Raw genomic sequence first — 27,456 nt, forward strand, 5'->3', positions numbered from 1 at the left:
CTTAGAATAATTTATTAAATACAGCATTAAAATTTGTATTTATGGATTCAATCATTAAAAACAAAACTTCATCTCAGATATATATATATATCTATATATATCTATACTCAGGGACAATGACAATCATTCTATCAACATTGGTGCACGTTGTGCCAGCACTGCCCAGAGCGGCCCCTTCTCTACACTACCCTTAAAGCAGCTCAACACTTAAAAAAAATAAAATTAAAATAAAATAAAATTAAAAGCATTTGCAAAGAAAGAGTGCAAAGCAGGGCTTGTCCCCAGCTGCCTGCCAGGGGTGTGCATGGGGCTGAGGTGAGGGCAGAGGCTGCAGGGCTCCGGGCAGCTCTGGGGGGCATTGCCTACCCAGCACGAGGCAGCACCAGGAGATGCTCAGTGGTGCAAAAGATTTGCAGTCCCCAATCCTAGCTGGGGCTGGATGCCTGCAGCTCTTAGGTATCTGCTTCGTGGTTTCCCCAGCTGGGGCAATCGGTACTAAAAAAGCCAGAGGGGCAGGGGAGCACAAAATAAGAAAAATGTTGTTTTACAACCACCAGCTTTTCCCCCACGAGCTGCCAGGCCCAGAGAGGCTGCAAACGAGCCCTTGCACTTTGTGTTCCCACTGACTCCTCTTTGCATTTGTGGCTCCAGAGGCAGCTCAGGAGACAAGCAGGCAACCAGGGCTGGGCCAGGGTCCCCAGGCTGGGCACCCCCTGCAGCAGCCTGGCTGAGCCTCCAGGAGAGGTGTCCCTGAGGGAAGGCAGGGGCTCCCTGGACAGGGTCCTGGGGCAGACTCAGAGGTAGCATCAGAGACTGATGTTTGTGGTGTGATTGTCAGGTAACCCTGGGCACCCTGCAGGGCTGGGAGATGGATGGGGTTCCAGCTGGTGCCCCAGGTTGCTGTCTGACTGCAGCTGTGGTCCGGCAGCAAGCAGGGATGGATTTGTCTCCTGTGGGGCTTCTGAAAAGCTGCCCTTGCTGCAAAGGGCCAGGAGATGTCTGGTGGGCACCCCACGGTCACAGGGGGCTCTTCCCTCCACAGCCCACCAGGACACCTTGGGTTGGGGGCAAGTGCCCAGCCAGCTCCCTGCTGCCAGAGCTGCTCTGCTCCCACCACCCACAGGCAGAGGTGCAGCCTCTGAGGGCACCAAAGGCTGCCAGTCACCCACCCCATCAACCAGGAGGAGCAAGGGTTTGTGCTTTGGGCTTTTCAGGAGCCCCTGACCTTCCAGACCTGCTTACTCCAAGAAACCTCCTGCTTCAGCCACCCTTAGGACCCATGAGGACAAGGAGGAAGGGCTGCCAAAACCATTCTGGAGAGTCTAAAAGAGAAGAGGGAGTCCACACAGCCCAGGCATCACATCGAGTGAAGCCACACCAAGTCAGGAGCATTTCAGATAAGGCATCACAGGTGCTTGGACAGTAAAGCAGTTGGTTACAGTACTTGAAACACAGACTGCTGCAGAGGGCACCCCTGGGGCAAAACCAGCTCCCCAGCAGCAGGAGGAGAGGGTTCAGTTTCCCAGACCTCTCCTACACACACACACACACACACACACACACACACACACACACACAGGCTGCTCTGGCTGCCCCTTTTTTGGTTCTTTCCCCCCACCCCTCCCTAGAAAGAGACTTAAAAGGCCCAGGCTGGGATGTGCCATTTACCCCCCCAAGCAGGCAGAGCTGGAGAGATGCCTCGTGCTGTCCCAGGCTCTGCAGCAGGCAGGGACCCAGGCACCAGGGTGGGCAGCACCCAGGGGACTCCAGGCAGGGGGGCTCAGTTGCCATTGCTGATGCTGGAGTTGGCACTGCTGCAGCTCTGCTCGTAGGATGGAGGAGCCTCTGCGAGGTTGAGAAAGAATAAAAGTGATTGTGGTGGGGGTCTGGGAGGTTCCCTTCACCCCACATCCAGGTAACTCAGTGCAGAGCAAACCCCAAGTGGTCCCACATCCAGCTCTGGTGCCTGCAGGCTCTGCCTCTCCAGGACCCTCCAACCTGCCCCACTGAAACACGTGGGGTTTGCATGTGTGGAACCTGGGCCAGACACCCCAGCCCTGTCCTCAGGCCTACAGAGGTTAAAATCAGCACCTCAGAGTCCTGTTCTGTTCCTCCCCTTCTTTCATAAGCATCCTCACGTGCTCCAACACCTCCAGACCACAGGAGCCCCACGTTACCCCAGCACTATGGGATGGGTTTATTGGGGTGGGACTGTGCCCCCAGTCTGTCTGTGCTGACAGACACCACTGTTCCCCACCACACCAGCTGCCTGGGACAAGCACAGCTCCAGGAATCCAGCACGCTGGGATTTCCCCAACCTTTTCCACCCTGGACAGTCCCTCAAGCTCCCACACCCACAACTTGTGTCCTCAGAGCAGCTGCTGCCCCACTGCAACCCGGACAGAAGCTTCCAGTTACATCATTTCCCTGGCTCTGCTCCCATCAGCCTCACCACAAGCCAAGAAGTTTTTCTAGCAGTGGGAGGCAGAAAGCTCGTTTCAGAACAGGGAGATCCCCTCAGGACCAGCCCAGGGTCCATGGGTGTGGACACAGGAATGGACAGAGAGTTTTTACAGCTGTGAGAGGAGACTCGGGCAGAGCAGGCAGAGCCCGTGACCCCTCTGAGCTCAGTCCCCAGCACCTGACATCCCCAAATCCCCCCCAGCAAAGGGACTCTTGTGGCAGGAGCTGTTTAGCACCCACCCTGGGTAGCCCTGAGGAGGGGGTGCTCACCATAGGGGTATCCCCAGGTGCTGTACTCTGGAGGTAAAATCAGAGAGCTGGCAGTGGGGACGGGCACCACGGTGCCCTCGGCGTAGTAGGGGACGGTGGCTCCTGTGGAGAGGCAGAGGGTGGGGTGGTTTGGGGAGCCCGTCTGCTCCGAGTCCACCACCCTCATCTCCTGGAAGCTCAGTCCTGGGGCGTAGCTGAACGGCTGCTGCTGGGAATGGCTTTTGGTGGGGATGCAGATATTGTCCATGGGGTGATAGCCACCGGCAGCCTCCTCCTCCTCCGGGGGGGCACTGGGTACCACTGCAGAAGGGATGTGCTGGATGGAACGGGAGGGGCTCAGGGGGACCCTGTTCACAGCAATGTTCCCAATGTAAATGGGGAGAGTGACTGAAACCTCTGGAGACTTGAGGGAAACCTGGAAGAGAAGGAGAAACAGTGGCATCCTCTTCATTATGCGTGGCACTGGGAAGGATCACCTGAGGTGAGGGCCACTCACACCACCCCACCCCACACCACACCCCTACAGAGTTCAGCAACCAAGCTTGACCCAGAGAGGAGCCCAGAAGCTGCAGCTCAGCCCACTGGAGCTCCCCAGCAGCCCTGATGTACTCACCTGGATGTAGTAGTCAATATGGATGAGGTTACAACCCTGCAGGATGGACTGGGGCAGTGCAGGAACCAGGATCTGCTCCCTCCACTCTGCATGTTTCCAGGCTTTCACTCCTGAGCTCTCCACCTCTGCGATGGTCCTCAGGTCATAAATCCAACGTTTGGATTTATAAGCCACTTTCTGTACAGACAGGAGGAAACACAGGTAGCAGATTGCAGCTGATCTCCTGTGTCCCATGGAGGTAAGTCCTCAAGACCAGCCCACAAAGAAACACAAGCACAAACCTAAGGTGCATATTACAGAGCAGGAATACTGCTCAGAAATACTCAGAAACACTCATCATATGTTGGTACAAGCCCCACAAAGGGAGAACCAGAGTTAGGTCTGGACTCCTCTCTGCCCCCATACCCTCCCATCAGAGATGCACACTGGTGAGAACTGCCCCAGCTCCAGAGCACCCCAGGGGGATGGGGCAGCAGCAGAACCCAAAGGCTGAGGCCCTGGGATGCCCACCTGGAGCAGACTGGCAACCACAGCCCCTGTGTCCCTCCCGGATTTGTTCTCTATGTCTGTGCGGAGCTGGATCGCCTGCCCCACGGTGTAACCCTTCAGGTCTGAGCTGGCTGTCAGGATCACGTTCCCACTCTTCACAAGCTTGTAGTTGAACTTCTTGGTGATGGACATGGTGTTGGGCTGCTGCAGGACAGCAGAGAGACAGAGATGTTGGCTCAAGAGAGGCAGAGAACCTTTGGGAAAACACTCAGAGGTTCAAAAGAAGCAAGGAAGCAGAAAGGTCTGGTCTAAAGGAAGCAAAGAACAGCAGCACAGCACTGCCACACACCCCTGAGTCCCATCAGTCCCATTAGTCACTCTCCCCTCCAAAGCAAGCTCCCCAAACCCAGGTCTCCACAAGCACCTGGGGCTATTGGCCAACACCTCTCTGTGAGCTGAAAATTCACCTGAGCCTTTCAAAGCACCATGCAGAAGGGTCAAAAATCACTCAAAGCAGAGCCTAGTGGCAAGGCAGGATGGATTCCAGCCACAAAGTTATTCCCCAGACAGCCTGGAGGACAAGGAGCCCCTGCACTTCCCAGCTGCACTTCCCTTGCTCTCACCTCTATGTCAGGGATGTCATTCAGGTTCAGAGGGCAGAGAACGTAGAAGATTTTATTGCACTTGTAGTCCTTGGAGAAGCGAGGGGTGTCTATCACAGCCTTCACCTGATGGAGGACCTTGCCAAAAGGGCCTTCAAATGATGTTGGAGCAGAGGCTGGAGTTGAGAGAGAAAGAAAAGGACCATAAGGACCCCAACCAGGCCTGTCAGACTTGAAGGACAATCCCTTTAAACTGCTTTCCTCTTCACCCGAGGAGCTCTGCATGTACCTGGGAGACAGAGCACATGGGGATCCATGGGGATGAACATTTAGGTCACTCAGAGACCTTGCTGCAGCCTCCTTACAGAAAGGATTCTCTGCAAGCACAGGGAGAAGAGAAGAGACCCTGACCCTGAGGTCTCTGTGTGCAGGATGGGATGGATATTAGGAAGGAATTCTTTGCAGAGAGGGTGATCAGACATTGGAATGGGCTGCCCAGGGAGGGGGTGGGTTCTTCATCCCTGGAGGTTTTTAAGAAGAGACTGAATGTGGCACTGAGTGCCACGGGCTGGGAACCACAGGGGAGTGGAGGAAGGGTTGGATTTGATGATCCCAGAGGGGTCCTTTCCGAATTCTGTGATTAATTCTGTGATCTGCATCATACCTGGCAGCAGGAACTGGAAGGGAAAGTTGTGCTCTCCAGCTGTCAGGACCCCTGAGGGAAAAAAGAGCAAAAGGTAAGTGGGACAGGCTGTGGCCTTGAGTGCTGTCACCTTCTGGAGGGACAGGAAACCACCTGAGGAACAACACACAACTGGTTCAGCTGCCTACAGCCCACCAGACAACTCCAGATCCAACCAGCAGTGCTTGAGTCAAGAGGAGCACCTGCTGTCCCCAGCTCTCCTGGGAGAGGGATGGCTCCATTCCCAGTGCTTGCTTCTGTGCTGAGATACCCTGGAGATAAAGTGCTTTGGGGCAAGGTTTAAGGGATCCCAGTACCACAGCAAGAGGTTATCCCCAGCCTGTGGTGACACATGGAGAGGGCACGTTGTGTGGTTATATTTCTCAAGTGAGCCACAGCCAGACAGGGCAGAAGGCAGAGGCAGTGTCTGAGGATGATAAGGAAGGCACCAAGCTGCTACAGAGTCAGAGAATGGTTTGGGTTGGAAGGGACACTGAAGAGCATCTTGTCCCAACCTCCCTGGGACACCTCCCAGCAGCCCAGGTTGCTCCAGCCTTGAACATTTCCAGGGATGGGGCAGCCACAGCTGCTCTGGGCAGTCTGGTTACAGCTTTACCCACACAGACAGCAGTCCCCAGGAGCTGGAACCAAGCCTAAGCTCACCCCTTCTCCTTAGAAGGCATCTACAATACCTCAGCCTGCCCACTCAGACAACAGGAGCCAATTAACCATTAAAACCCTCCCCACCCCAAGGAAAAAAAAAACCCCATTTGGGGCTAAAATGCAACCCCAGGTCTTGTCACCAGGTGGAGGCACAAAGCCAAACAGTGCCTGGCACTGCCCTGTGGGACAGGGATGGGGACAGGGAGAGGGGGGACAGGGATTTCCCTTGTCCCTCAGCAGGGGCACAGCACGAAGTGACCTTGTCCCATCCCTCAGGTACCTCTCACATGAAGAACATCAGCAAAAGCCTCCTTGGCTCCCCGAGAGGGACAGTGGCAGTGCTCACCTGTCCAATGCAGCCACAAAGCCCAGTGAGGGCATTACCATGGGGACAAGATGTGTCCTGACAGCCACACGTGTGCCTTGCAGACATCCCTGGACCTGGGCAGAGCACCCAGAACTGCATCTGCTGCAATCCCCAGCATCCAGACACCGAGGGGGACACAAAGCCCCTGGAAAGCCACTCACTGCCCTTGTCCCTCCAGTCCTGAGAGCTCCCAGTAAAGATCCAGGATATTTCATTTGCTAATTCCACCTGCAGGCTGACTTTGCAGCAGAGATGCTGAGATGCAGCAGGCAGAGGTGAGGAGGATTCCCTGACACAGATCCCCAGGAGGAGCAGCCTGCTCAGAATTCTCCTTTTTGAGCTTTTCCTGAGCCAGCAGCTTTGCCAAAGCAAGGAGCAGTGATGTCCAGGAGAGAGCAGGGCAGGAGGAGCTCAGGGGCACTGGGGGGGGTCCCAGGTGGTCCCTGCAGCAGGGAGCTGGGAACACAGAGCACAGAAAGGGCCCTGCAAGCTGCTGTGCTGAGCTGGTACCTTCCCATTCCCAGAAGTCTGAACAAAGGCCAAAGTATGCTCAGCCAAAAAAAAAAAAAAAAAAAAAAAAAAAAAAAAAAAAGCTTTTCCTGAAGTTTACATGCAGCTAAAAATACCTTGAGAAAGTCATTAGGCAGCAGAGACAGCTGGATTAGCAGGGCTGTACCTGCTGCAGCCTTTGCTCCTGATAGGAGCCCAGCCAGGAGAGCTCAGCCACCCTACACAGCCTCTGGAAACATCCTCCCAAAAAATTCCCGGAGGGGAAGGAGCCACAGCCCTAGGCAGCCTAGAAAAAAAATAAACCCAGACAGCAGGAGCAGCAACAACATGCTACCAGCATGGAAAAGCTGCCTCAGACTGCAGAGCAGTGACCTTGGAGATTGCCCTGAATCCAGCAGGGACTGTCCCATCCCTGGCTCTGCTGCTCTGCTCCATGTGGGAACAGGGGGAACAGGGACTCCTTGTGTGCAGAAAGGAAATTCCTAGATCCAGAGCTGACACCAAATCCTCTGCTGGGTCCCTGGGGGGGAACCTCCCCTGCCCTGTCCCATCAGAGCCTCCAAAATGTGGTGGGGAGCAGAGCCCCAGCCCTGCCCCAACACCCCGACCCCTCTGCTCACACCTCACGCAGAGCAGGGACAGAAATCCAGGTGTTTCCCACCCAGAGCTGGAGCTGCCCATGCCCCTGATCCCACCCTCTCCCCACCCACAGAGCTGGGAGAACCTGACACCATGGAAATCCTGAGTGGGTGTGGGGAGCACAGGTCTGTGTGGGCACTGCTGAACAAACCCTGCAAGAGGAGCTTGCTGAACCACAGCTCGGGTGCTCCAAGGGTTTGGACTCCTTCCTGAGCAGTGTGGCTTCCCTGGACAGTGCTGCCAGGCAGAGACAGCAGCCAGGGGAACCCACCAGCCCTTCAAATCCATCCCTGCAGAGCCAGGGGAATCCAGCAGCCCTTCAAATCCATCCCTCATCCCTCCAGAGCCAGGGGAATTGCCTTCCCACATCCTGCCCTGCCAGCTGAGGGCTGGGAAAGCTCCTCTGGCAGGAGAGCAGAGCAGGGCTGAGCCTCAGGAGGAACCAACCATGCCCCAGGAAGGAGCCCTGTCCCACCGGAGCTTCCCCAGGGCTGCTGTGCAGCAGTTCTGGTTGTTGGGCTGTGCAAACAGGACAGTCCAACAGAACCAACAGAACCAGCAAGGCCAGACCTGCTTGGGCAGTGCCACCACAGGGACCTCGGCTGAACATCCCCTCCCAGATCAGCCAGCCCAGCTCCAGCATTTCCATCCCAGGGAACTGGAGCTGTGTCCCTGCAGGGCTGATCCCCCAGGGCAGAGCCAGCAAAGGGCTGGGAGGTGCCTTGGCTGCTGGGGCAGGAACAGGACAGACCCAGCCCAGCACCATTACTCATCCCGGTGAAATCCCAGACTGGTTGCTCCAGGAGAGGCAGCCCACAACACACACACACACACACACACACACACACACACACACACACACACCCCTGTGCTCCATCTGCACCTCGACTGGGGCAGAAAAGATCACAGCAAAGTTGAGAAAGATCTCTAAGAGCATCAGGTACAACCACCAACACCACCCCACCACGGCAGCTCAGCCAGCTCCTGCACTGACACAGACACTGACACACCAACACCCACACCAACACCCACACCAACACCTGCAGCTACACCCGCAGCTACACCCATACCTGCAGTCACAGCCACACAGCAGCTACACCTGCAGCCACGCCCAGCCACACCCACACCAACACCCACACCAACACCCACACCAACACCCCATCCACAGCCACACCCGCAGCCACACTGTCCTGGTTTGGGCCAGGATAAAGGGAATTTTCTTTCTCGTGCTTTTGCTTTCAGCTCAGTCTCCTGTCAGCAGCTGCACTGCTGAAATGAACAGCAAGGTTCTCAGTGTCTGCTCTGGGACTGATCCCACTCCATGGTTATAATTACTGCTAGAGCCTGGTGTGCAGAGCCAGGGACACTGCTCAGCTCTGAGGAACATCTTACCCTCCAGGAGGAGTAAAAACATCATACCTGCAGCCTCCTTTGGGGAGGAATGGACAAGAGAGATGCCAGAATTGACCAGAGTATTCCACCCCATACACCTCAGACTCAGGATAAATTTGAGGCATCACAAGGGTCAAACCCCTTCCTGCTTCCTCTTCTTTGCCTGTCCCTGTTTGCTCCAGCATCCTGGGAGGATTCCATCCCTTCCTCTGCCTCTGCTCCTGATCCATCCCAGCCTGGATCTCTGTGTTCTGCCTCCAGCTCCCAACTGCTGCTGACCCCAGGATTCCAGCCTGGACTTCCCCAGGGCTGCCCTGCAGCCTCAGTGGGGATGGGAGAGTTACTGGGGGAGAGGGGAGGATCAATTTTCCTGTATATTTGTATATATTTAGTAATTTTTCCTATTTATCATTACTGTTTCATTAAAGCTGTGTAGTTTAGTTTCCAACCCATCAGTCTCTCAGGGAAGAAAGAGATTATCTGTTACTCGGTTTAATAGCCAGGCCAGTGTTAAACCCTGACACACACCCACACCTATGGCCACATCCACACCCACGGCCACACCCAAGGATTTTTTAGACCTTGCCCAGGTTTTTTAAGCCCTGGGCAGCCTGGGCCAGGCCCTGACAACCCTTTCCAGGGAGAAATTCCTCCCTAGCTCCAACCTAAACCTCCCCTGGCACCACTTGAGTTGTGCCCAAAGTTCCTCTTGTCCCATCCCTTGTTCCTTGGGAGCAGAGCCCGACCCCCCCTGGCTCCAACCTCCTCTCAGGGGCTTGCAGAGAGCCACAAGGTCTCCCCTCAGCCTCCTCTGCTCCAGGATCAGCACCCCCAGGGCCCTCACAAGTTCTCCAGCCCCTTCCCCAGCTCCATTCCCTTCTCAGGACACAGCCCAGTGACTCCATGGATCCCTCTCCTTGGACATGACCCTGGTGGAAACAAAGAGGACAGCTGAATGTCTGATTATTTTTTTTTTTCCCCAATCATAACAAAGAGGAGGGTGCTGTTTGCTCCATGGGCACAAGCAGGAGCCTGGAACCCTTCACCCTGGGCACCCCCAGGAGGTGAGGAGCAGCCAAGCAGCCAGCAGTGTGCTCCTCCTGCTGCACACAGGGGTGACAGAGCTGGACTGAGCTGAGCCTTTGCACTGAACAGATTTTTTGCTTCCTTTAGCAGAGGAACAGCAGGCTGGGCCATATGGCAATTTCTTTCTGGCTACTTAGCTAGGGATGCATTTACTGTGCTGGCCAAATCTTGTTCTGTGGAAAGGTCCCTGGTGCCTGCTGGTCCTCCTGTAGCACTGCAGCTCTTCCTGCTGCTTCAATTCATCCCTCCTGCTCCCTGGGGAAGCTGAGCTCCTCTGAAGCTGCACAGTTAGACTGATACCAAAGGGCTGATACCTGCAGAGAGCAGGAGAGCTGTGGGTTTGTGTTTTCCACTTTTGGGTGGAAAAGCAGCAGCCCCAGTGCCCCAGGACAGTGCCCAGCTACGGGAGGCACAGTCCTGGCTGCCAGCATCCTGCTCACCCTCCTGCCTCTCCTCGTCCACCTCTGCAGCCCAGAGAAGTGAATATGAGCTGTAAGCAAGTGAGTGGGAGCTCTCCCAGCTCCCAGGAAGCTGGAGCAGTGGTGTCAGGTGGGAAGCTTTCATTCTGCCCGTGCCAGGGCACCCGAGGTGACCCTGGGACACTGAGGACTCCAATTCAGTCTCTGGGGGATTAAGCTAATACACAGGATTACAAAGTGCAGCCCATGGGGCTGAACACACACACACAGCTCCTTCTGATCCCATCCCTGCTGCAGAGAGGGAGCAACCCCAGGCAAGGGAAGCTCCTGCAGTGTGGTTTTCCTGGGCTCAGCCTGCAGATACTGCTCCTCACCAGCACATCCTTCAGGGCTCAGCACCTCCCTGCTCCCATCCTGCTGCTTCCCAACCTCCTGCTCTCACAGCAGATCCTCAGCACAGAACAAGACACCCGAGCCTCTCAGTGCCTGCTGGCTCAGGTCACCAAGCTTTAAACTCAGCTGGACACAGCACTGTCACCCAGAGAACCACCCCAGGGAAAAGGGGATGCACAGCTGCCCTTCTGCAGCTCTTTGTGCAAGGAACCTGCCAGCAAAGGGAGCCTGTGGAGCAGCCAGGAATTCCCTGAGGTGCCTTCCAGCTGAGTACCAAGCTGCCAAGGTAAGGTCAGCTGGGAATGACAGCCAGGTCCCTGCATGGCTCCACTCAGGTAGGAATGAGAAAACCCAAAGTCTGCCCCTCCATGCACAACCCATGGGAATGCAGTGGGAGATGCCAAGGAAAAGAGCCCTGGGGGAACAGACACAACATGGACCTGCTGCTCTCCTGCTGAGTCGGGCCAGAGCTGGAGCAGGAGAGGGGGAGAGGAGCAGGAGGCTCTGCAGGACTGAATTACTCCATTATATTGGAGCAAGAGAAGCATCCCTCTGTCTGAGAGCAGTGGGTACAAGCTGTGCTATTTGTACACACTGCAACTGATGCACTCCATCCCCTTCCCACTGACACCTTAGGGAAACTCAGCACCCCCTGCTTGCAAGGTTTCCCCCACCCCTATTGCATTTTTTTTGCAAGGAAAAACAAACAAACAAACAAATCCCCACAAAACAGGACCAGGGAGCAAGTATCCAAATCAAAGCCAAGCCCAGTGGGAAAAGCTCATCCTGCCTCAGCACCCCCTCTGGGAGACAAATAATGGGTGCCCTGGAGAGCCACCCATGGGCACTGCAGGGAGCAGAGAGGGGCTCTGGACTCACTGGGATGCTCAGCACTTTCCAGCAGCTTTTCTGCAAAAATCCTGAGTTCATCAAACCCCTGACCAAGGCCCAGCACAATCCTCAGCTGACCCAGGTGCCTCCTGCTCCTCCTCAGCCCCAGCAAGAGCCTTTCCTGGAGCATGGATGCTGCCAGGGACAAACCACCTCTCCCCAACCTGCAGATGCTCCAGCAGCAAGGCCAAGTCCCCCTTCCCATGGGTGCTGCTCCAAGGGAGGCAAGAAAGGCAAGGATGAGGCCAGACCTTAAATAAATGCCTTACATTGCAAAGGGGGCATCTGGGCTATTTCAGGGTCTGTCTCCTTTCTCATGTGATGTGCACCCTCAAAAAAGAACCCTTGTAACACAAGTGAGAGCTGATGCTACAGAGGAGGAGCTGCCCCCTCTCCTGTTTGCAAGCAGAGGGATGTGGATGTGGAACTGGGGAGCTGCTCTCAGATACTTAAAGAGCAACCCAAGCCTGGGTAGCTTTGCAAACCTCCTCTTCCCCTTCCTCACCCCCCCTCCCTCTTCCTCTCCCCCTGTTCTCAAAGCCACAGCTCACTGTTCAGCTGAAGTCCCAGCTCAGGATGTGGAAAAGTTGCTTTGCAGGCAGAACCTTCCTGCCCACACCATCCCCCTGGGTTCCAGCCACTCACCAGGACCTGGCAGGAGGGGGACACAATGGGACCCCAGGGATCCTCCCTCAAGCCCAAAACCTTCACTGACCCAGAGCCTCCCACAGTCTCTGGCACCCTCCTGCTTTTTGCTTGGCAGGGAAACCCCCTCAGGGAGCACCCATGGGTGCTGGGTGCACCTCCCTAGAGGCAGCTGCACCTCAAACTGCTCCTGTGCCAGACCCTGGAGCAGCCCAGCCCTGCCAAACACTCCTGGGAACTATGACATTGAAAGGGACAGGAGCCAAGGGACACTCTGAAGGGACAGTCCCTGTCTGAAGCTCCCTGACATTCTGCTCAGGAAAGGCCAGGGCAGCTGGGATCTATTCCTGGGCAGCCTAAAACCACCCCAGCCCCTTTCCTGCCCATGCCCACAAGGCCACTGCACGACTGCCCCAGCAGTCCCACTGCAGAGACCCCCAGGAGCATCCCGGGGCCAGGACAGGGCTGCAGGGCTGTGTCACAGACCCTGATGTCACTTCCCACAAGCTGGAGCCACGCCAGCCCCAGGGCTTTTGTTTCCACACCCCAGCAGCACTGGAAGGGAGAGTTTCCCAGAGGATTTGGGGTTCACAGGCAGAGTGTTCACCCCCCAGGCACAGGCACTGCCCCGTCCTGTCCTCTGCCTCTCTGCATCCCCTCCCAGGGGTTGTGTCCCACACCTGAGCAGCCTGGCAGCCCCTGGCACGATGCTGGGAGATGGGACCAGGATTTTCCCAGGAACTGAACTGCAGCTTTGGAAGACAGGACAGCAATAAGACACCAATGTACCTCAGCTCTGGAGTACAGCCCCACAGGACAGATCTTCACAGAATCAGAGAATGTTCAGGGTTGGAAGGGACCTTTCAGCTCACCCAGTTCCAGCCTCAGCCATGGGCAGGGACACCTCCACCAGCCCAGGTTGCTCAGAGCCCCATCCAGCCTGGCCTTAAAAACTTCCAGGGATGGATGGGGCTCCCACCACCTCCCTGGGCAGCCTGTGCCAGGGTCTCAGCACCCTCATGGGGAAGAACTTCTTCCTAACATCTCATCTAAATCTCCTCTCCTCTAGTTTGTGGTTCTCCTCTCCAGACTGAACAACCCCAGCTCTCTCAGTGTCCTCACAGCAGAGCTGCTCCAGCCCTCTGAGCATCCTCGTGTCCCTTCTCAGGACACACTCGAGCACCTCCATGTCCCTCCTGTAACAGGGGCTCCAGACCTGGATGCAGGACTCCAGGTGGGGTTTCAGGAGAACAGAGCAGAGGGGGAGAATCCCCCCCTGGACCTGCTGCCCACACTTCTCCTGATGCAGCCAAGGAAACTGTTTCCCTTCAAAAAAAAAAAAAAAAAAAAATTGCTGACTGAGCAGAAATTGCCACTTCAGTTTCCCCATTTCCTGCTAAAAGATAAAACAGCCCCAGGGAGCTGAGCTCCTGCTCCCCTGGGTTTTTGCCAGCCTCCTGGACTGCTGGAGCTCAGTGCCACATCCAGCAGGTGAACACTGCCAGGTCTGGATTTCAAGTGGAGCCAGGGCACAGCATGAATTATTTGTGGTAAGGCTGACCTATTTAACAGCAGAAAGGCAGCATTCATCCCAGCCCAGATTCCCCAGAGGCTGCTGGTGTCACTTTACCCACAAGATCACCCAGCCCTGCTGCTGTCTCTGGGCTTCCAGAGGGTGCTGGTGGTGACTCCTGAGGCTGCTCCTGCCACACTCTCAGTGTTTCTCCTGGAGGACAAGTGACACCCTCACATCCCTTTTGATAAAAACTACTCCTGGCCTGCAAGGGCTTCTGTGGGTCAGGGTTTGGTGACCTCCACAGGTCCCAACACAGCTCGGAAGCAGAGCAGGGTGAACCCAAAGGGCCTTGGAAGAGCAGAAGCTGCTGCTGGCAGCCATGTCCCAGCACTCCAGGTCCTGCCAAGTTCTGCAGCTATTCAGGATTTCTCTCTGCACCTCTCCTCCTCAGCTCCTGTAGTCCCTGATATTGGCTCCCAGCCTCAGAGCACGGGCCAAGGCAGCAGTGAGGGGGATGTCACAGCAAGGAGATGCTCAAGCCTTGGGGACACCTTTCTGTAGAGCATCTCAGAGTGACACATCACCACCACATCTCTGTGGGCCTTACCTTTGTCTGCCAGGGACAGTGTGCTGTTGAAGTACTGCTCCTCCACTGTCCACGCTGTGTCATTGATCTTGTTGGACACCCCACAGAGCCCCACGCAGCTCACCTTGATGGCTGTGGGCAGAAAGCACACACCTGAGCACTGCCAGAAAGCCAAACCTCCAGATCAGAATGGTTTCGGAGCTGTGCCTCATGAAAACACACACAGGGGGGGAAAAGAAAGCAAAGGAACCCCAACCCATCCCTCTCTGCAGGGGGATCAATATCCAGGTCAGGCTTTCATCTCAGATCCACATTTCCCTCCCCCAGGAAGGAGCTGGGCATCCCACCCAGTGCCCCAGCAGCTCTGGGAGGAGAAACCTCTTCAGAACAAGCCCCTAACCCCAGCTGAACAAGGGCCAGCAGGGAGTTGGAACCTCCAGAGCAGCAGAAGCAGTTCCCAGCTCAGCCCCCCGCATGGACATCCCCAAACCTGGGGTCAGTGTCTCCTTCAAAGGATTGCAGCAGACCCCCTGCCCTTTTTAAAGCACAGGACCCCCAATCACACTGAGGAGCACATTGCCCCCCAGCACCCAGAATCCTCCTTCTCCTGTTGGGGACAGAGGGCTCAGGGCAATGCCACACACAGGAGACATGTGGGATGCATCTGATCCCTTCCCAAAGCCCTGAGTGTCACCTGAGCTGTGCTGGTGCCTGGGGAAAGTCACCCCAGAGCCCAGCCTGCAGCCTGGCTTCCAGAGGAGCTGCCCACAGCTGGTTTGGGCTGATTGCCAGCAGCCTGAAACCAGGCACTGATGTTTGTGCCACAGACACACGTCACAGCCCAACCTTGGTGCAGAGCAGGAGCAGGAGATGATCCGGGGTGCTCCCCCCATGCAGGGAGGATGCTGACAGCTCCATCATGGGCCTCCAGCCTTGTCCCAGCCCCAGCATCTCCTCTCCTGGTTCTCACCAAGGTTTCTTCACAACAGCACACTGGATACAGGGATGGCTCTGTCCCAGCTCATCCCATCTGTTCCTCCTGAGGTCCAGGGCAGCCACAGAGCCCCCCAGTTCATCCCCAGAGATTTAAAGCCCAGCAGCTGCAGGGCTCCTGCTCTCCCAGGGCTATGGGGGAGGTTCCACAGGTCAAACCATTTCTCTTACCCCTAAAGCAGGTTTTGGAACAACTAAGCATGAAATCAGCCTCCCCACCAGCATCCCCTGGGCAGAGGAAGATCCTGGGGACCTGCCTGGCTCTGGGGTGCAGGCTCCTGCCCACGAGCAGGAGGAGGGACAGGGGCAGCTGAGGGACAGGACCTGGGCACATGGTGCTGGGGGCAGCTGCAAGCTAAAAACAGCATCAGGGACGGGTCTGGAAACCTTGGGAGCTGCTGCAACCAGAGCCTGACTGAGGCACAAAGCTCCTCAGCCTGACTGTCAGGAAGCAAAATGCAGAGTCTGAGCCTTTCCAAGGAAATCTCTGTGCCAAGCTGCAGGCAGGGAAAATAAGAGAAGATTCTAGATCAGAACAGGCCAATTCCAGTTACTAGAAACCCATTTAAACCACTGCTGGAATCCAGTGCTACCAGTGGCCCCAGTTCCCATGCTCCTGCTTTCAACAGGTTGCTTTCAACAAATACAGAAGAAAAAAAAAAAAAAGTACAAAACCTGAAAGGGAAGTGGAAAGGAAAGGCACAGAGCAGCAAGCAGAGAAGAAATGAATGAGGAAGCCATGCAGAAGACAAGAGCTTCACCCCTGCTGTCCCCCAGGGATGGGAGGAAGCAGCACAACCTCAGCACTGTGCTGCAGCACCTGCCAAATCCTGGAAATAAAAGGAGACAGCTCAGCCATTTCCATCTCTGCACAAAGTAAAAATAGAGATGCCAGGAGCTGGGCATGTCTGCTTTCTTCCAAGGTGATTTACAGAGAGCAGCCACAGACTTCAAATCACTGCTTGCTGGTGACCCAGTGATGTCCCCTCCTCGGCTGCTGCACCTTGGGCAAGAGGAAGGCAGAAGATCCGTGTGTCCCCTCCCCTCTTCGTGCACATCTCTACCTCCAAAATCCTGCTGGGCAAGCTGACCAGGGCGGTTCTGGCAGCTGAAACCTCTCTTTAAGAAGAGCCTGGATGTGGCACTGAGTGCCATGGGCTGGGAACCACGGGGGGAGTGGATCAAGGGTTGGTGTCGATGATCTCAGAGGGGTCCTTTCCAAATTCTGTGATTTTGTGACCAGCTCCTCAACACAGACTGGAAAACTCCATCTGTACCAACAACAGGAGAGGGGCCAAGCAACTCCCAGCCATTATCCTGGCTATGCAGGAGTTATTTTAGCCCCAGCACAAAGAAGGACACATCCACCAAGGTAATCTGGACAGGCAGAGGATTCCTCATTCCAGCAACTGCAGAAGTCTCCAAAGGGCAAATGGGAGGTGTGTGCCTGGAGAAAAGCAGGGCAGGGATTCACCTGAGTCCTTTCCCTGAGAGGCTGATCCCCTCCCCTCTGCAGGAACTTTGTTCCACCAGTTTTAGAGCAGCAGAGAAACCTACATTTTCCAGCTCCTCCCCAAAATCAGGGGTCAAGGTACAACCCCGGAGAAGAAAGCAAACTCTTGGACTCCTGTTTCACACCAAAGGCTTTTTCCCCATGCAGAGCTGGCAGGGTTATTTATAGCAGCCCAGAGTTTTATCAGCAGGCTGGCTGCCCTGGGAGGACAGGGGTCATCTCAACATCTGGAATGAAATCCCTGCTTGAGAGCATTTAACGAGGCTGCCACACGTGTCAGGCTGCAGGTGGGAAATCCCTGGGTGACCAAAGCCACAGGGGCTGTGGGATGGGGACAGCCACGTGCCACAAAGCCTTGGATCTGCCAGTCCTGCTGCCAAAGGCAACTGCAGCTCCTTGGCAACAGGCAGGAAATCCCACAGCATCCACGGGCATCCTGCCTGCACCCCATCCCACCTCCTCATCACCAAACCTGCTCCAGAAAGGAGCTCCCCAGCATCTCCTCTCTCCAGATTGATGGAGGTCCCAGTTCTGTGTCACCCAAACAGCCTGGGAAGAGAGGTGGGGAAGGATGGGGTTACCCTGCCCACTGAATGGAGGACGATGTGAATGTGGCCTGGGAGGGATCTCCAGCCACACACCCGTCACTCCCCCACTGCAGACACAGGGCAAGGATGCCAACCAGCACACCCAGGGCCTTCCTGCCCACCCTCACCCCAAGTGAGAAAGTTGTAACTGGGACCAGGTTGGGGAGCCCAACCTCTGGCCTCACCTTCACCTGGTGGCCTGGCTGTCACTGCTGTCACACAGGGGACAGGGTGGGTGATGCCAGCCCTGGATCCTCCTGCAAGGATCACAGCAGGCAGAGGGACCAGGCTCTCCCCTCTCCCAGGACAGGGTGGCAGATGCAGACACCCTGAGCCAGATCAGACACCAGCACAGGAGGCTCTGTGGGAAACAAAATATTTGGCAGGGAGAGGCAGATCTCAGAGCTCAGTCTGAAAATCTGCATGCCAGCCACCCACCTCAGCCACACTGCCAGCATTCACAGCATCCTCTCCCAACATCCACCTCCGAGCAGGGGAAGGGCAGAGAGGCTGCAGCTGAAGCAGAGAGCAGCAGAATTTTGTGCAGGTCTCCCACAACCCTGCTGAGTGAAGCCAAGCTTCAGCCTCAAGAAGCATCTTTCCTTTCTACTTCTCTGGGCAGAAATTCAGAGGTGGAAACTCTGTCCTGACTAGAGAGGAGCGTGCCTGCCCTCCTCCAGGAGCTGTGTCCCAGCCCTGCTTCTGTGCACCCCATCCACAGCAGAGCTGGTTCTGCCTTTGCAGTGCTGGGACCAAGCTCCAGGCAGGGCTTGCAGCAATTCCAGTGCTGGCTACGAGCAGCTCAGCTTCCTACCCAGCAGATCCCAGCAAACAACACAACTTCTGTCACCACCTTTGCTCTCACTCCTCATCCACAGCCCAGCTCCTCATCTCACCCCTGCCCTGCTGCCCAGATGCTTGGCACAAAATCACCTTGTACTTAGGGCTGAGGTCCAGAAGATTTTATCTCAGGATCTCCTGAACAAGACAGATCCTAATTTACAGATCCATCCTTCCCAGGGGACTTGGACAACTTAACCTTGCTTTTGTGAGCCCAGAGCAACTAGAATTGAAGGAAGCAAGGCTGTACATGCATCAGCTGCCAGAGCATCTCAATCTTCAATGTCTGGCCCCTGGACCAGCCCTGCTGAAGGAGGATGCAGATCTGTGCAGGCAGACAAGGGAAGCAGAGCCAGGAGCTCAGCAGCTCCCAGGAATGCTGATGGGTGCCAGGACCTGCCAGCTCTCAGCACTTCACAGCCAGGGACCACAGCTACTCCTCCTGGGGCTGAGCAGCCCTGAACACAAGAGAGGAACCTCTTTTTTTATAGCTTGCCTGAACCGAAATAGGTTTCCACCCAGCACTTAGCACTCCTTTAGGCCAAAGCAGTTCAGACATTCTGGTACACTTGGCTGTCTAAAAAAAGGAAGAACCAGGCAAGAAACCCCACCACAGTCTGACACACAGAGCTGGAGGTCCCAGGAGGCATTTGCTGAGTGTTTTAGGACCAGTCAGGTCCAGCTGTACCAAACGGGCCCCTTTAAACTCAGCAACAAACTCGATTGTTCTTTCCCAGCAAGTGTGAATGAAGCCAGGGACCTTCTCCCACCTCCCTGGCAGAACAGAACAAGGCAGCAATTCACTGCCAGGCAGGCTGAGCTCTCTGATGTCCTGGGAACACACCTCTGTTTGTGACCACTGCCAGCTCTGCTCTGTTCTTCCCACACCCCAGAGCAGGTTTAACCAGCTCTGCCCCCAGACAGCCCCTCTGCATCCCCCCCTCCACACGGGCTGCAGGAGCCAGCACAGGCAGATAAACACCGACTGATCAGGTTTCACTGCTTACCACAAAGAGCTTGATTCACCAGAGCCTACTCCCTTTTCAGGCTCTTTCTAAATAAAAGCTTCAAAGAGTTCTGGAAATTCATGCTTAACAGGCTTGCAGTAATGGCAGAGCACAAGTGCTCCTGTGGGCTCTGCTGCAGGACTGAGGCACGTTCCTGTCCCCCCCAGACCCTCAGCTACACTTGTCCAGCAGTTCAGGCTAGAACAAGAATTTTTGGCTGATTCTGCCACCCAGCACACAGCCTGACACAGGTCAGCTGAAGATGTGATGGAGATGCAGAGGAGAGGAGGTGCCTCCTCCATCCCTCCTGGGATGCTCCTGGACACGTCCTCACCAGCTCTTGTGCCCATTCTCAGAGAGCAGACTCACCAGGTCACCTCAGCACCCAGCTGGCCAGGCCAGTTCCCGGTTGGGCACCCACCACCAACGTGCACCCAGGGCTGAAACAGCATTGCCATCTCCAGGTGTCCTGAGCGAGCCCCTGTACCCATGGCACGGAGCAGCATGGAAGCAGCACCTGAAAACAACACTTCAGGTGGGATGGGTTGGAGCCCTCATACGAGGAGAAGAGACAAGAGCAGAGGGGACAAAACCTCATCTGTATCTGCAGCAGGACCCATCCAGCCTTCAGGCAAGGAACTCACAAGTCAGCAGCTGGAATGTGCTGAGCCACCTCCGGATGATTTAACACTGCTGCAGCTCCCAGGCACCAGCCCAGAGCCAGCTCACCTCCTCCTTGCAGAGGAGGTTTCAAGTGCCTTTTCCTGAAAAGCCTCATTTACAAGCAGTAAAGCAGCCCTGCCTTTAGTGGCTCCTCATCCCACCCGGGGACCGGCACCAGGAAGGTTCTCCCGTGGGGATGGTGCCATGGGAGATCCCAGCACCTCATCTCCACGCAGCCCACTGGAGATTTCACACTCCACGCTGAGCTCTCGGTTGTCAGGAAATCCCCCTCCCCCAGCACCTTCAGCACAAGCAGCCAGAATCCACTTCACTCTGACTAAGAGCTGCTCCTGCAATTCTCTTTGATGCCATTCAGTGCAAGCAGCTGGATTCCCTATTTATAGCAAGATCATCAGTTTGGAAAAACAACTTATGTTCTTATTATCAGTGCACAAGATACATAACAAATCCCTGCTATGCCAGGAGTGCTGCAAGTTGGTGAGAGCCTGCAGGGTCCCACTGGACACCTGCAGAGGTCCAAGGAGATGGGAAATGGAGCATTCAGAGCTGAGAGCAAAACCCCCCTTGGGACCTGACACTCAGCCCCTTGCTGACACCCCCCATCAAGAAGGCACCAACCCATCCCAACACACTGAACCTTCCTCTCCAGAGATGTTGCCTTCTGAGCCAGTTTCATTCCAGATTTATTGCAGGGAGTGTTTGGGATGAGGATGGGTGTGTACAGGAGGGATGGGGAGCAAACTGCAGCAGCACCGTCACCTCTGGCCCTGGAGCCAAAGCCCCTGAGAGCAGGGATCTGTCAGCAAGAACAAAGGGCTGGAAGTTATAAGCATTAGTGCTCCAGAAATGATTCATGCTTCTTGGAAACGGCCTTTTTGCTACGGATATCTGATAAGCTCCAGTTTTTCATCAAGATTAAGGTGCTCAGAGGTCAGGGTGTTTTCACACTAGGTCTCCAAGCAATTCCAGACTGGCAGTGGCTTGTCACCCTCACCTCCTCAGAGGGATCATCCTCTCCACCACCACCATCCTGCATCTCAGGGTCCCAGCACCCCACAGGAGTTTGCTGAAGCCATTCAGTTGAACACCACAGCTCTGACCCCCCCTCTGAACGCAGAACCAAGCAGGACCCAGACACAGCTGAGCACTTGCTGGTGGGAAGCCTCTATCCACAAACTCATTCACAGCAAAAAAACCAGCTCCCACTTGACACTGGCACCTCAGCCTGTTTTAATTGACCAAAGAGAGCTGGGGGATATGGAGCTGCTGTTCAAAAGCCACAAGAAGGAGGCAGAAGCCTGCCCATCTCTGTGGTCTGAAGCCTTTTCACCTCCTGCTTCAGATCCTGGACATGACCCAGGGACTCAGAGCACACACAGGCACAACTGCACGAGACAAAAATCTGCTGACCAACAGCAGTCTGGTCCTTTGCACATTTTCTCCTCTCCTAAGCACTTTACATTTCCACCCGAGAGATTTGAAGAGCGACAGATTTTAAGAGCAGCACAAAGAGGTAATTAACTTCCCCAGCCATCCCTGTCACCATAACTCAGAGGTCACAACAGCAGCCTAAACACTGCCTATCTCAGCAACCAGCCATCAAGAAACAAGGTACCAAACCAAAATCCAGCTCCTGCTGTGCTTGCCAGGACATTTCAGGAGCAGCTGCCCTGAGGAGGAGGAAGAAAGACTTGTCCTGATGCTTCTGCACAGGTCAGGTCTGCAGCAGCCTCACAGCACAACCCAACCACCCCATTGCCCATCTCCCCTTGAAGAGCCCAAGCACCCTGCAGCCCATCCTACTCCTCCTGGCCAGGAGAGCCTCAGACCAGGCTCCATCAAGCCAAGCAGCTGCTGCGTGGCTCCTACAGACAGATGGCTTCCTTAAAGATGAATTTCAGCAAAGGGTTTTCCACAACACACCATGAGCAGAGCATGCCCACTCACACACCCCCAGGCAGAGGGGCCACTGCCCTCCCTGGCTGCTCCCCCTGTGTTAGGGCTGTGTAGGGATGGGAAGGAAGCTGCCTCCAGAGGACAGGGATGCAACCCCACTGACCCCCTCCCTCCAGCCCCCTCTCTGCTGCCTACCTGGCTCCAGCCCTGAGAGACAAACTGCACTCTGCCAGCTCTGCTCTGCTCCAGGGAAAGGATAAGCACTCACACCCTGTTTGTCACACTTGGAAGCAAATCAGAGAGCCAGAACTCCCCGCTTCACTTGCTCTCTCATTTTGTCATCCAGGAGAGGGGAGCTGCAGACCTGAGACCAGACTCCTGCAGCCAAGGGAAGCTGCAAGCTGCGTTTGTTCAGATGAGCACAAGTGGTGTGCGGGTGGGGACAGCAGCAGAGAGAGGCACACACTGCAGTGACAAGAGACACAAAACAACCTCTTGATGAGTTAGTGACTCCAGAGGAGCTGGAGCTCCAGCAGCAAGCCAGCCAGGAGAGCAAAAATCCCTCTTTTGTTCCACAGCCTCAGACAGACTTGGCCATACAGCTGCCTGCTGTCTCACCCCAGACAATGAGAAAGGAAAGTTAATCCACATCCCCTGGAGCAGGAGCCATCCAGTGATGCTGCAGACTGATAGGAGCATTCCTGTGCACCAGTGCCAGCCTCCTCCTGGCACACACCACCACCAGCCCATGCCAAGGACCTCACCAGGCACTGCCGGTGTCACAGGGGATGGTGACAGCTTTGGTTCTGCTCCTGCCTTCCAAACCCACTGGGCCCTTGCTCAGCTCTGCAGGCACCAAGCTCCCTTCCCACCCTGCCCCCCAAAGCAGGGACCAGCCCTGGGTCCCTCCTGTCCCACCACGATGTGTGGGTGACACAACACTGCCAAGCACAGACATTTCCAATCCACCTGCACAGAAGACACAGTTCTAGACCCATCTCAGGACAGAGCAAGCTTCAGACTGCCAGCCAGGGAACCTTTCACCACCATCACATCCCGAGCAGCCCAAACCACAGCCCTGCTGCAAGAACATCTCCCTCTCTTTCAGGGGACCATGGCCAGTGCAGTCCTTCAGGGTCCCCTCTTCTTCCCTGGCAGGGACCAGGTTACACACACATCAGAACCACTTTACAGCAGGCAAACCCAAACTGCTTCCCAGGAAGACAGAAGGAAACAGAAGTCACCTCTTCCTCCTCAGGAAGCAGAAGTCAATCCTTTACTCTGGACACACGATCTGGGATTTGGGTGACTTCCTTTCAGCTCCCTTCTTCACCACCAGCTTGCTCAGTTCTCCATGTGAGAAGTGAGAATACTTAACTACAGTTAATATTAGAGAACAAAATGATGATTCACAGGCTCACTGCTCTGTAGAAAAGGGAATTATGTACCTGGGTACTTCTAAAGCACGAACAGAGGCAGGCACTTGTGTTTGGAGCTTTTGTAGTTCAAGGCAGTGATTTTAAAGTCATCACTGCATAAACCTGGACAGTTAAATAATAGAGAAAAGCAAAGTGCTAAAATCTGCTCTGTAAAGCACTCACAGTTTCTTTACTCTCAGTGACCCGGGAGAGAGGGCTGTTACTTTAACATCACATCTCTGCCTCCCAGAAGCCTTGCTGAATGGCACCAGGGCTGAAATCATCAGCACAGCCCCTGGAAGCCACTGAGTTGAGAGGAAAGTGCTCCAGCACCCCCGAGCAGCACCAGCCTTTGTTCCAGCACTCTCCTGCCAGTGACCAGGGCTGCTGGGGAACCAGCTTATTTCCCTCCTCCCTCCCCCAAAATTAACTCCATCTCCAGCTGTCCCAGCGCCAGCTTCCTGTTAGGATTAATTATTCTTTGTACACCCGTGTTTGATGATTTACCCAGCAAGCCAAGCTCCATGACTGGGAATTCTGCATTCCCATTAGCACTCTCCCCCGAGGCTCAGATGTTTCCAGGGAAGGACCTTCACCCCGGCAGGGCCACGGGGAGATGTCTGCCTCCTCAGGAAGGTCTGCGTGGGTCACCAAAGGCCACTTGTCATTTGTGATGCTGTGGCAGGGTCAGCTGAAGATGATGTGCTGCTGAACAGCCTTTCTTGCTCATCAGCAGGGCTGGCACGGAAACCAGTGTAGGTGGGAGCACTTATGATCCCAGAAGGTGTGTCCCCAGCCAGGCTTTCCTCTGACCCAAAATTCCTGGTGCCTTTAGCAAGGCAGAACAAGCTGTTTGTTTACTGTCCACCTCTCAGAAGGTGCAATTTTCAGGAGCTATATAATGAGTTACCCTGTGAAGTAGTCATCTACAGGCTTGTTTGAATCTGTGATCTCCCAAACCACAGCACTGAGCAGAGCTGCTGTACCAGGCTTGTCCAGCTCAGGAAATGGAAAGCACCAAACCTCAGTGCTGTGAGCCAGCCTGCACCAGGGCAGGACCTGGTATCTCCTCCTGAGAGCTGTTTACTAGACTGAAATGTCACTGCTGGTCACTGGAGGTGTTTATACTGCATCAGACAAATTGATGTCACCCACCTCTTCTGACACCCCAGCTTTCTGCCACAGACTGTCTGATGCTCCCCTGCTGAGCCCGTGAGCTCAACCGGGCTGACTGGTCCCTTTGCAGACTCTTTTCCAGCAGGTAGTTGCCTGCTGTCACACCAAGACACCAAGAAGGATGTTCCAGCAACTACACGAGCCTCCTCCTTTCCTGAAGGGGAGACATTTCCTTCAGCCAGACAGGAGGAGATGGTGCCCATCCCAGACCCAGCACAGGGTTTGGACACTAGAGATGGCAGGAGGCAGAGCAGCAGGGAGGGCACACAACAGTCACTTTGCACTCTGCAGATAGTGATATCACATCCCACAGTGGCTCATTTGGGCAGCTTCAGACATCACTTATGGTGAGCTGCTGTGCCAGCCAACTTTCAGGGACCCCAGCCCAAACCAGACACTCAGATCACCTCCGCACAGAAGGAACAGTCACACAGAGCCCATCTTGGATTCCTCTCAGTGATTCTGCCCTGCTCAGCTGCCTCAGGTTCTCACCAAAGTCCCTGCATTAGCATCAAGCAACAGATCCAAGAGCAAACCCCCCCCTGCCTTCGGGACAAACACACCCTACCCCAAAGTTTCAGAGGCAAAGCAATAAGGAAGCAGAACGGAGATGTAGAACAATGTGACACCTTCCTCCTTCCTCACAACACTGAGCTGCAGCACACCAGGAAGCTTAAGAGGAGAACCTGGGAGTTCCACTCCAAGATGGGAGCAGCAGAGGCAACAAAGAGCAAGGTGTAACCAGAGCCAGCTGGCAGTGCCAGGGGCCAGCACCACCGAGCCCTCCCTGCCCAAACACTCATCTCACCAAGAGGGGCCTCAGGAACTGGGGTGGAAATCAATGGGATGGGCTGAGGATGGAAAGCAGCCACAATTTAAGAACGTCTTTGGTGGAAGCAGCACTGCTGGGAATACTCTCCAAGGGGAGAATGCTGGATGTGCAACTGTTCTGCTCTGACAAGGAGTTAACCAGTCTACAAGTCTGTACTTGTCCTAGATATTTTTTTCCTGAGGAAGCTTCCAAAACGCAATTGCAGACAACTGGGAGAGGTGCTCATGAACACAAGACACAGGCAAGCACAGGCACCATCGTAGAGGCTGAGTCTCTGTGCAAGAGACTTTGCATTTTCCATTCTTTGGTCCTTCCCCCCCCCCTAATTTGCAGTAAAGGAAGAAGCACACACATGGGCACAGCAAGCAAGACAACCTCAGGGAAAACAGCACATCAGCTCACATTTCCACGGCACTGAGCACAAAACTTGTAAACACAAATGACTTCTCTAGGGTGAGGGAGCAAGCCCACACTTTGGAAGCTCAGACTCGAGCAGCTCACCTCCCCCAAAGCCCATCCATGTCCCTCCATCCTGACAGACCGGCCCGGCCACCAACAGGACCTGGGTCTCCCTTGGAGTGACAGCCACCCACCCACCCACCACCCCCTGCCCTCAGCTGGGTGGGCACCCTCTCCCCCAGCACACATATCCACAGCCACAGCCTGGGCACCTCCTGAGCTGCTACTTTCACAACTCAAAACGTCCAAGTTCCTTCGAGATGTTACAAAACGCTTGCTCGCAAAAACTCGGCTGGCAAAGGGGCGAGCAGCCCTCCTGCGGGGGCAGCCGAGACATCACATCCCCATCTCCTCCCTTCGTCCTGCCGTAAAAAAAAAATACACGTTCCGGTGCTTCGGAGCTCAAGGGGCTGGAGCCCGGGGGCCGCGACCACCGCGCTGCCGGGAAGGAGGGGTCCGGGATGCTCCGGTCACCTGCCGGTGCCAGCGCCCGGGGCACCCGCCAGCTCCGGAGGCTCCTGTGAGACAAGCCCGAGCTAGGCTGATAAGGGGGAGAGCAGATACATTCACACCCCCACCCCCACCCTTTTTTTTTTTTTCTTTTTATTCCTCATGGGATGGGAGGAAAAAGTAAGAGGAAGCAGAGGAGGAAATCATTCCGCAGGTTGCTGCCTCCAGCCCCGCACCGCCTCCCGGCAGGAAGGGGAGAAGCGCGGTGCAAGCCCCGAGGCTCTCGGTCACCGGGAAGGGAGGAGGGGGTAGGGGGTGCTGCCCGAGCCCCCCGGACCCTCCGCACCGCCCTCGGACCCCGCGGGGAGCCCCCCCCGGGGCACCCCCATCCCGGGAAGCGTCGGGCAAGGCCCTGGGCTCACCTCGGTACTGCAGCGAGCCCGAGAGCCGCACGGTGACGGTGCCGGCCAGCGGCTCCCCGGGGCTGTAGACGACGCGGCTGTCTCCCAGGCGGATCTCGAACAGCTGAACCTTCCCCATGGCCCCGCCGGACCGGCCCGGCTCCGCCGGTACCGATACCGATACCTGCTCCGGCTCCTGCTGCTTCTGCCGCTGCCGCCCCACGCCGCGCCGGCCCGCGACGCCCCAACCCCCGCGGTCCCGCTCCGCCCCGCCCCGCTCCGCCTCCCCCAGCCCCGGCCCGGCAGCTCCGTGGGGTTGGGGCGGGCCCTGAGGCAAAGGACGGGCATAGGGAAGGGCTGGGGATGGCCCTGGGGAAAAGGGGCAGCTACAGGGGGGCTATGGGGAGGGGGCTGGTGTGGGGCTGGGGAGTGAGGGAAGGGAGGATATGGAACCGGGGAGTGAGGGAAGGGGCAGCTTGCAGGGTCAGGCTGTGCCAGGAGGGAAGGAGGTGGCTGTAGGGTCGGGGTGTGAGGGAAGGAGCAGGATGCCCTGCCCCACTCCATGGCCATCTTTCCTCCCGGTGCTCCCTCTAATCTGATCTCCTCCCTGTAATTCTCCCAGCCCAGCTGTCACCTCTCCCCCTTCCCGTGTTTATAAACCCAATAGCATTAAGCCTCCATCAAGATGGAAATACCCAAGTCCTGATGGCTGCCTGGGGCTGAGGGGTCGATGGCAGCCCCACACCCCCCACGGATCCAAGTGAAGGTGTCCAGCTCGGCTGGGATGTCCCAGGGATCTGGGGAGCCACCAGCAGGCTCCCCTCCATCACACCTGCCCTGTCACCCCTGTCCCTCAGCCCTGCAGGACTGAACACCAGCTGTAAAGCATGGAACACAGTGCTGGGAAAAAGGCATCTCCTGGAGAGGCCTCCTGACTGCTGACAAGCAGGCTGAGTACTCCAGCAGAATGAATA

At 55.8% G+C, this 27,456-nt stretch overlaps 1 protein-coding gene across 1 annotated transcript; it reads right to left on the reverse strand.

Annotated features, from left to right (window-relative positions):
* Nucleotides 1-26,746, reverse strand: ARRDC1 (arrestin domain containing 1). Its single transcript, XM_030461441.1, has 8 exons — nucleotides 26,504-26,746; nucleotides 14,248-14,358; nucleotides 5,102-5,152; nucleotides 4,459-4,613; nucleotides 3,857-4,039; nucleotides 3,347-3,523; nucleotides 2,734-3,148; nucleotides 1-1,845 (listed from the first exon to the last, which is right to left on the reverse strand). Exons 1-8 carry the CDS (start codon nucleotides 26,619-26,621, stop codon nucleotides 1,781-1,783), a joined length of 1,275 nt encoding a protein of 424 aa, XP_030317301.1. The 5' UTR covers nucleotides 26,622-26,746; the 3' UTR covers nucleotides 1-1,780.
* Nucleotides 26,747-27,456: the final 710 nt, after the last annotated feature.

This window comes from Calypte anna, chromosome 17 (genome assembly GCF_003957555.1).
Source record: "Calypte anna isolate BGI_N300 chromosome 17, bCalAnn1_v1.p, whole genome shotgun sequence".
NCBI lineage: Eukaryota > Metazoa > Chordata > Aves > Apodiformes > Trochilidae > Calypte > Calypte anna.

Coding starts and splice junctions, on each gene's coding strand:
- ARRDC1 (XM_030461441.1), bottom strand. CDS start 26,621: ATGGGGAAGGTTCAGCTGTTCGAGATCCGCCTGGGAGACAGCCGCGTC. Junction 4,614..5,101: donor CTTCCAGTTCCTGCTGCCAG/GTATGATGCAGA, acceptor TCTCAACTCCAG/CCTCTGCTCCAACATCATTT. Junction 4,040..4,458: donor ATGACATCCCTGACATAGAG/GTGAGAGCAAGG, acceptor GCTGTCCTGCAG/CAGCCCAACACCATGTCCAT.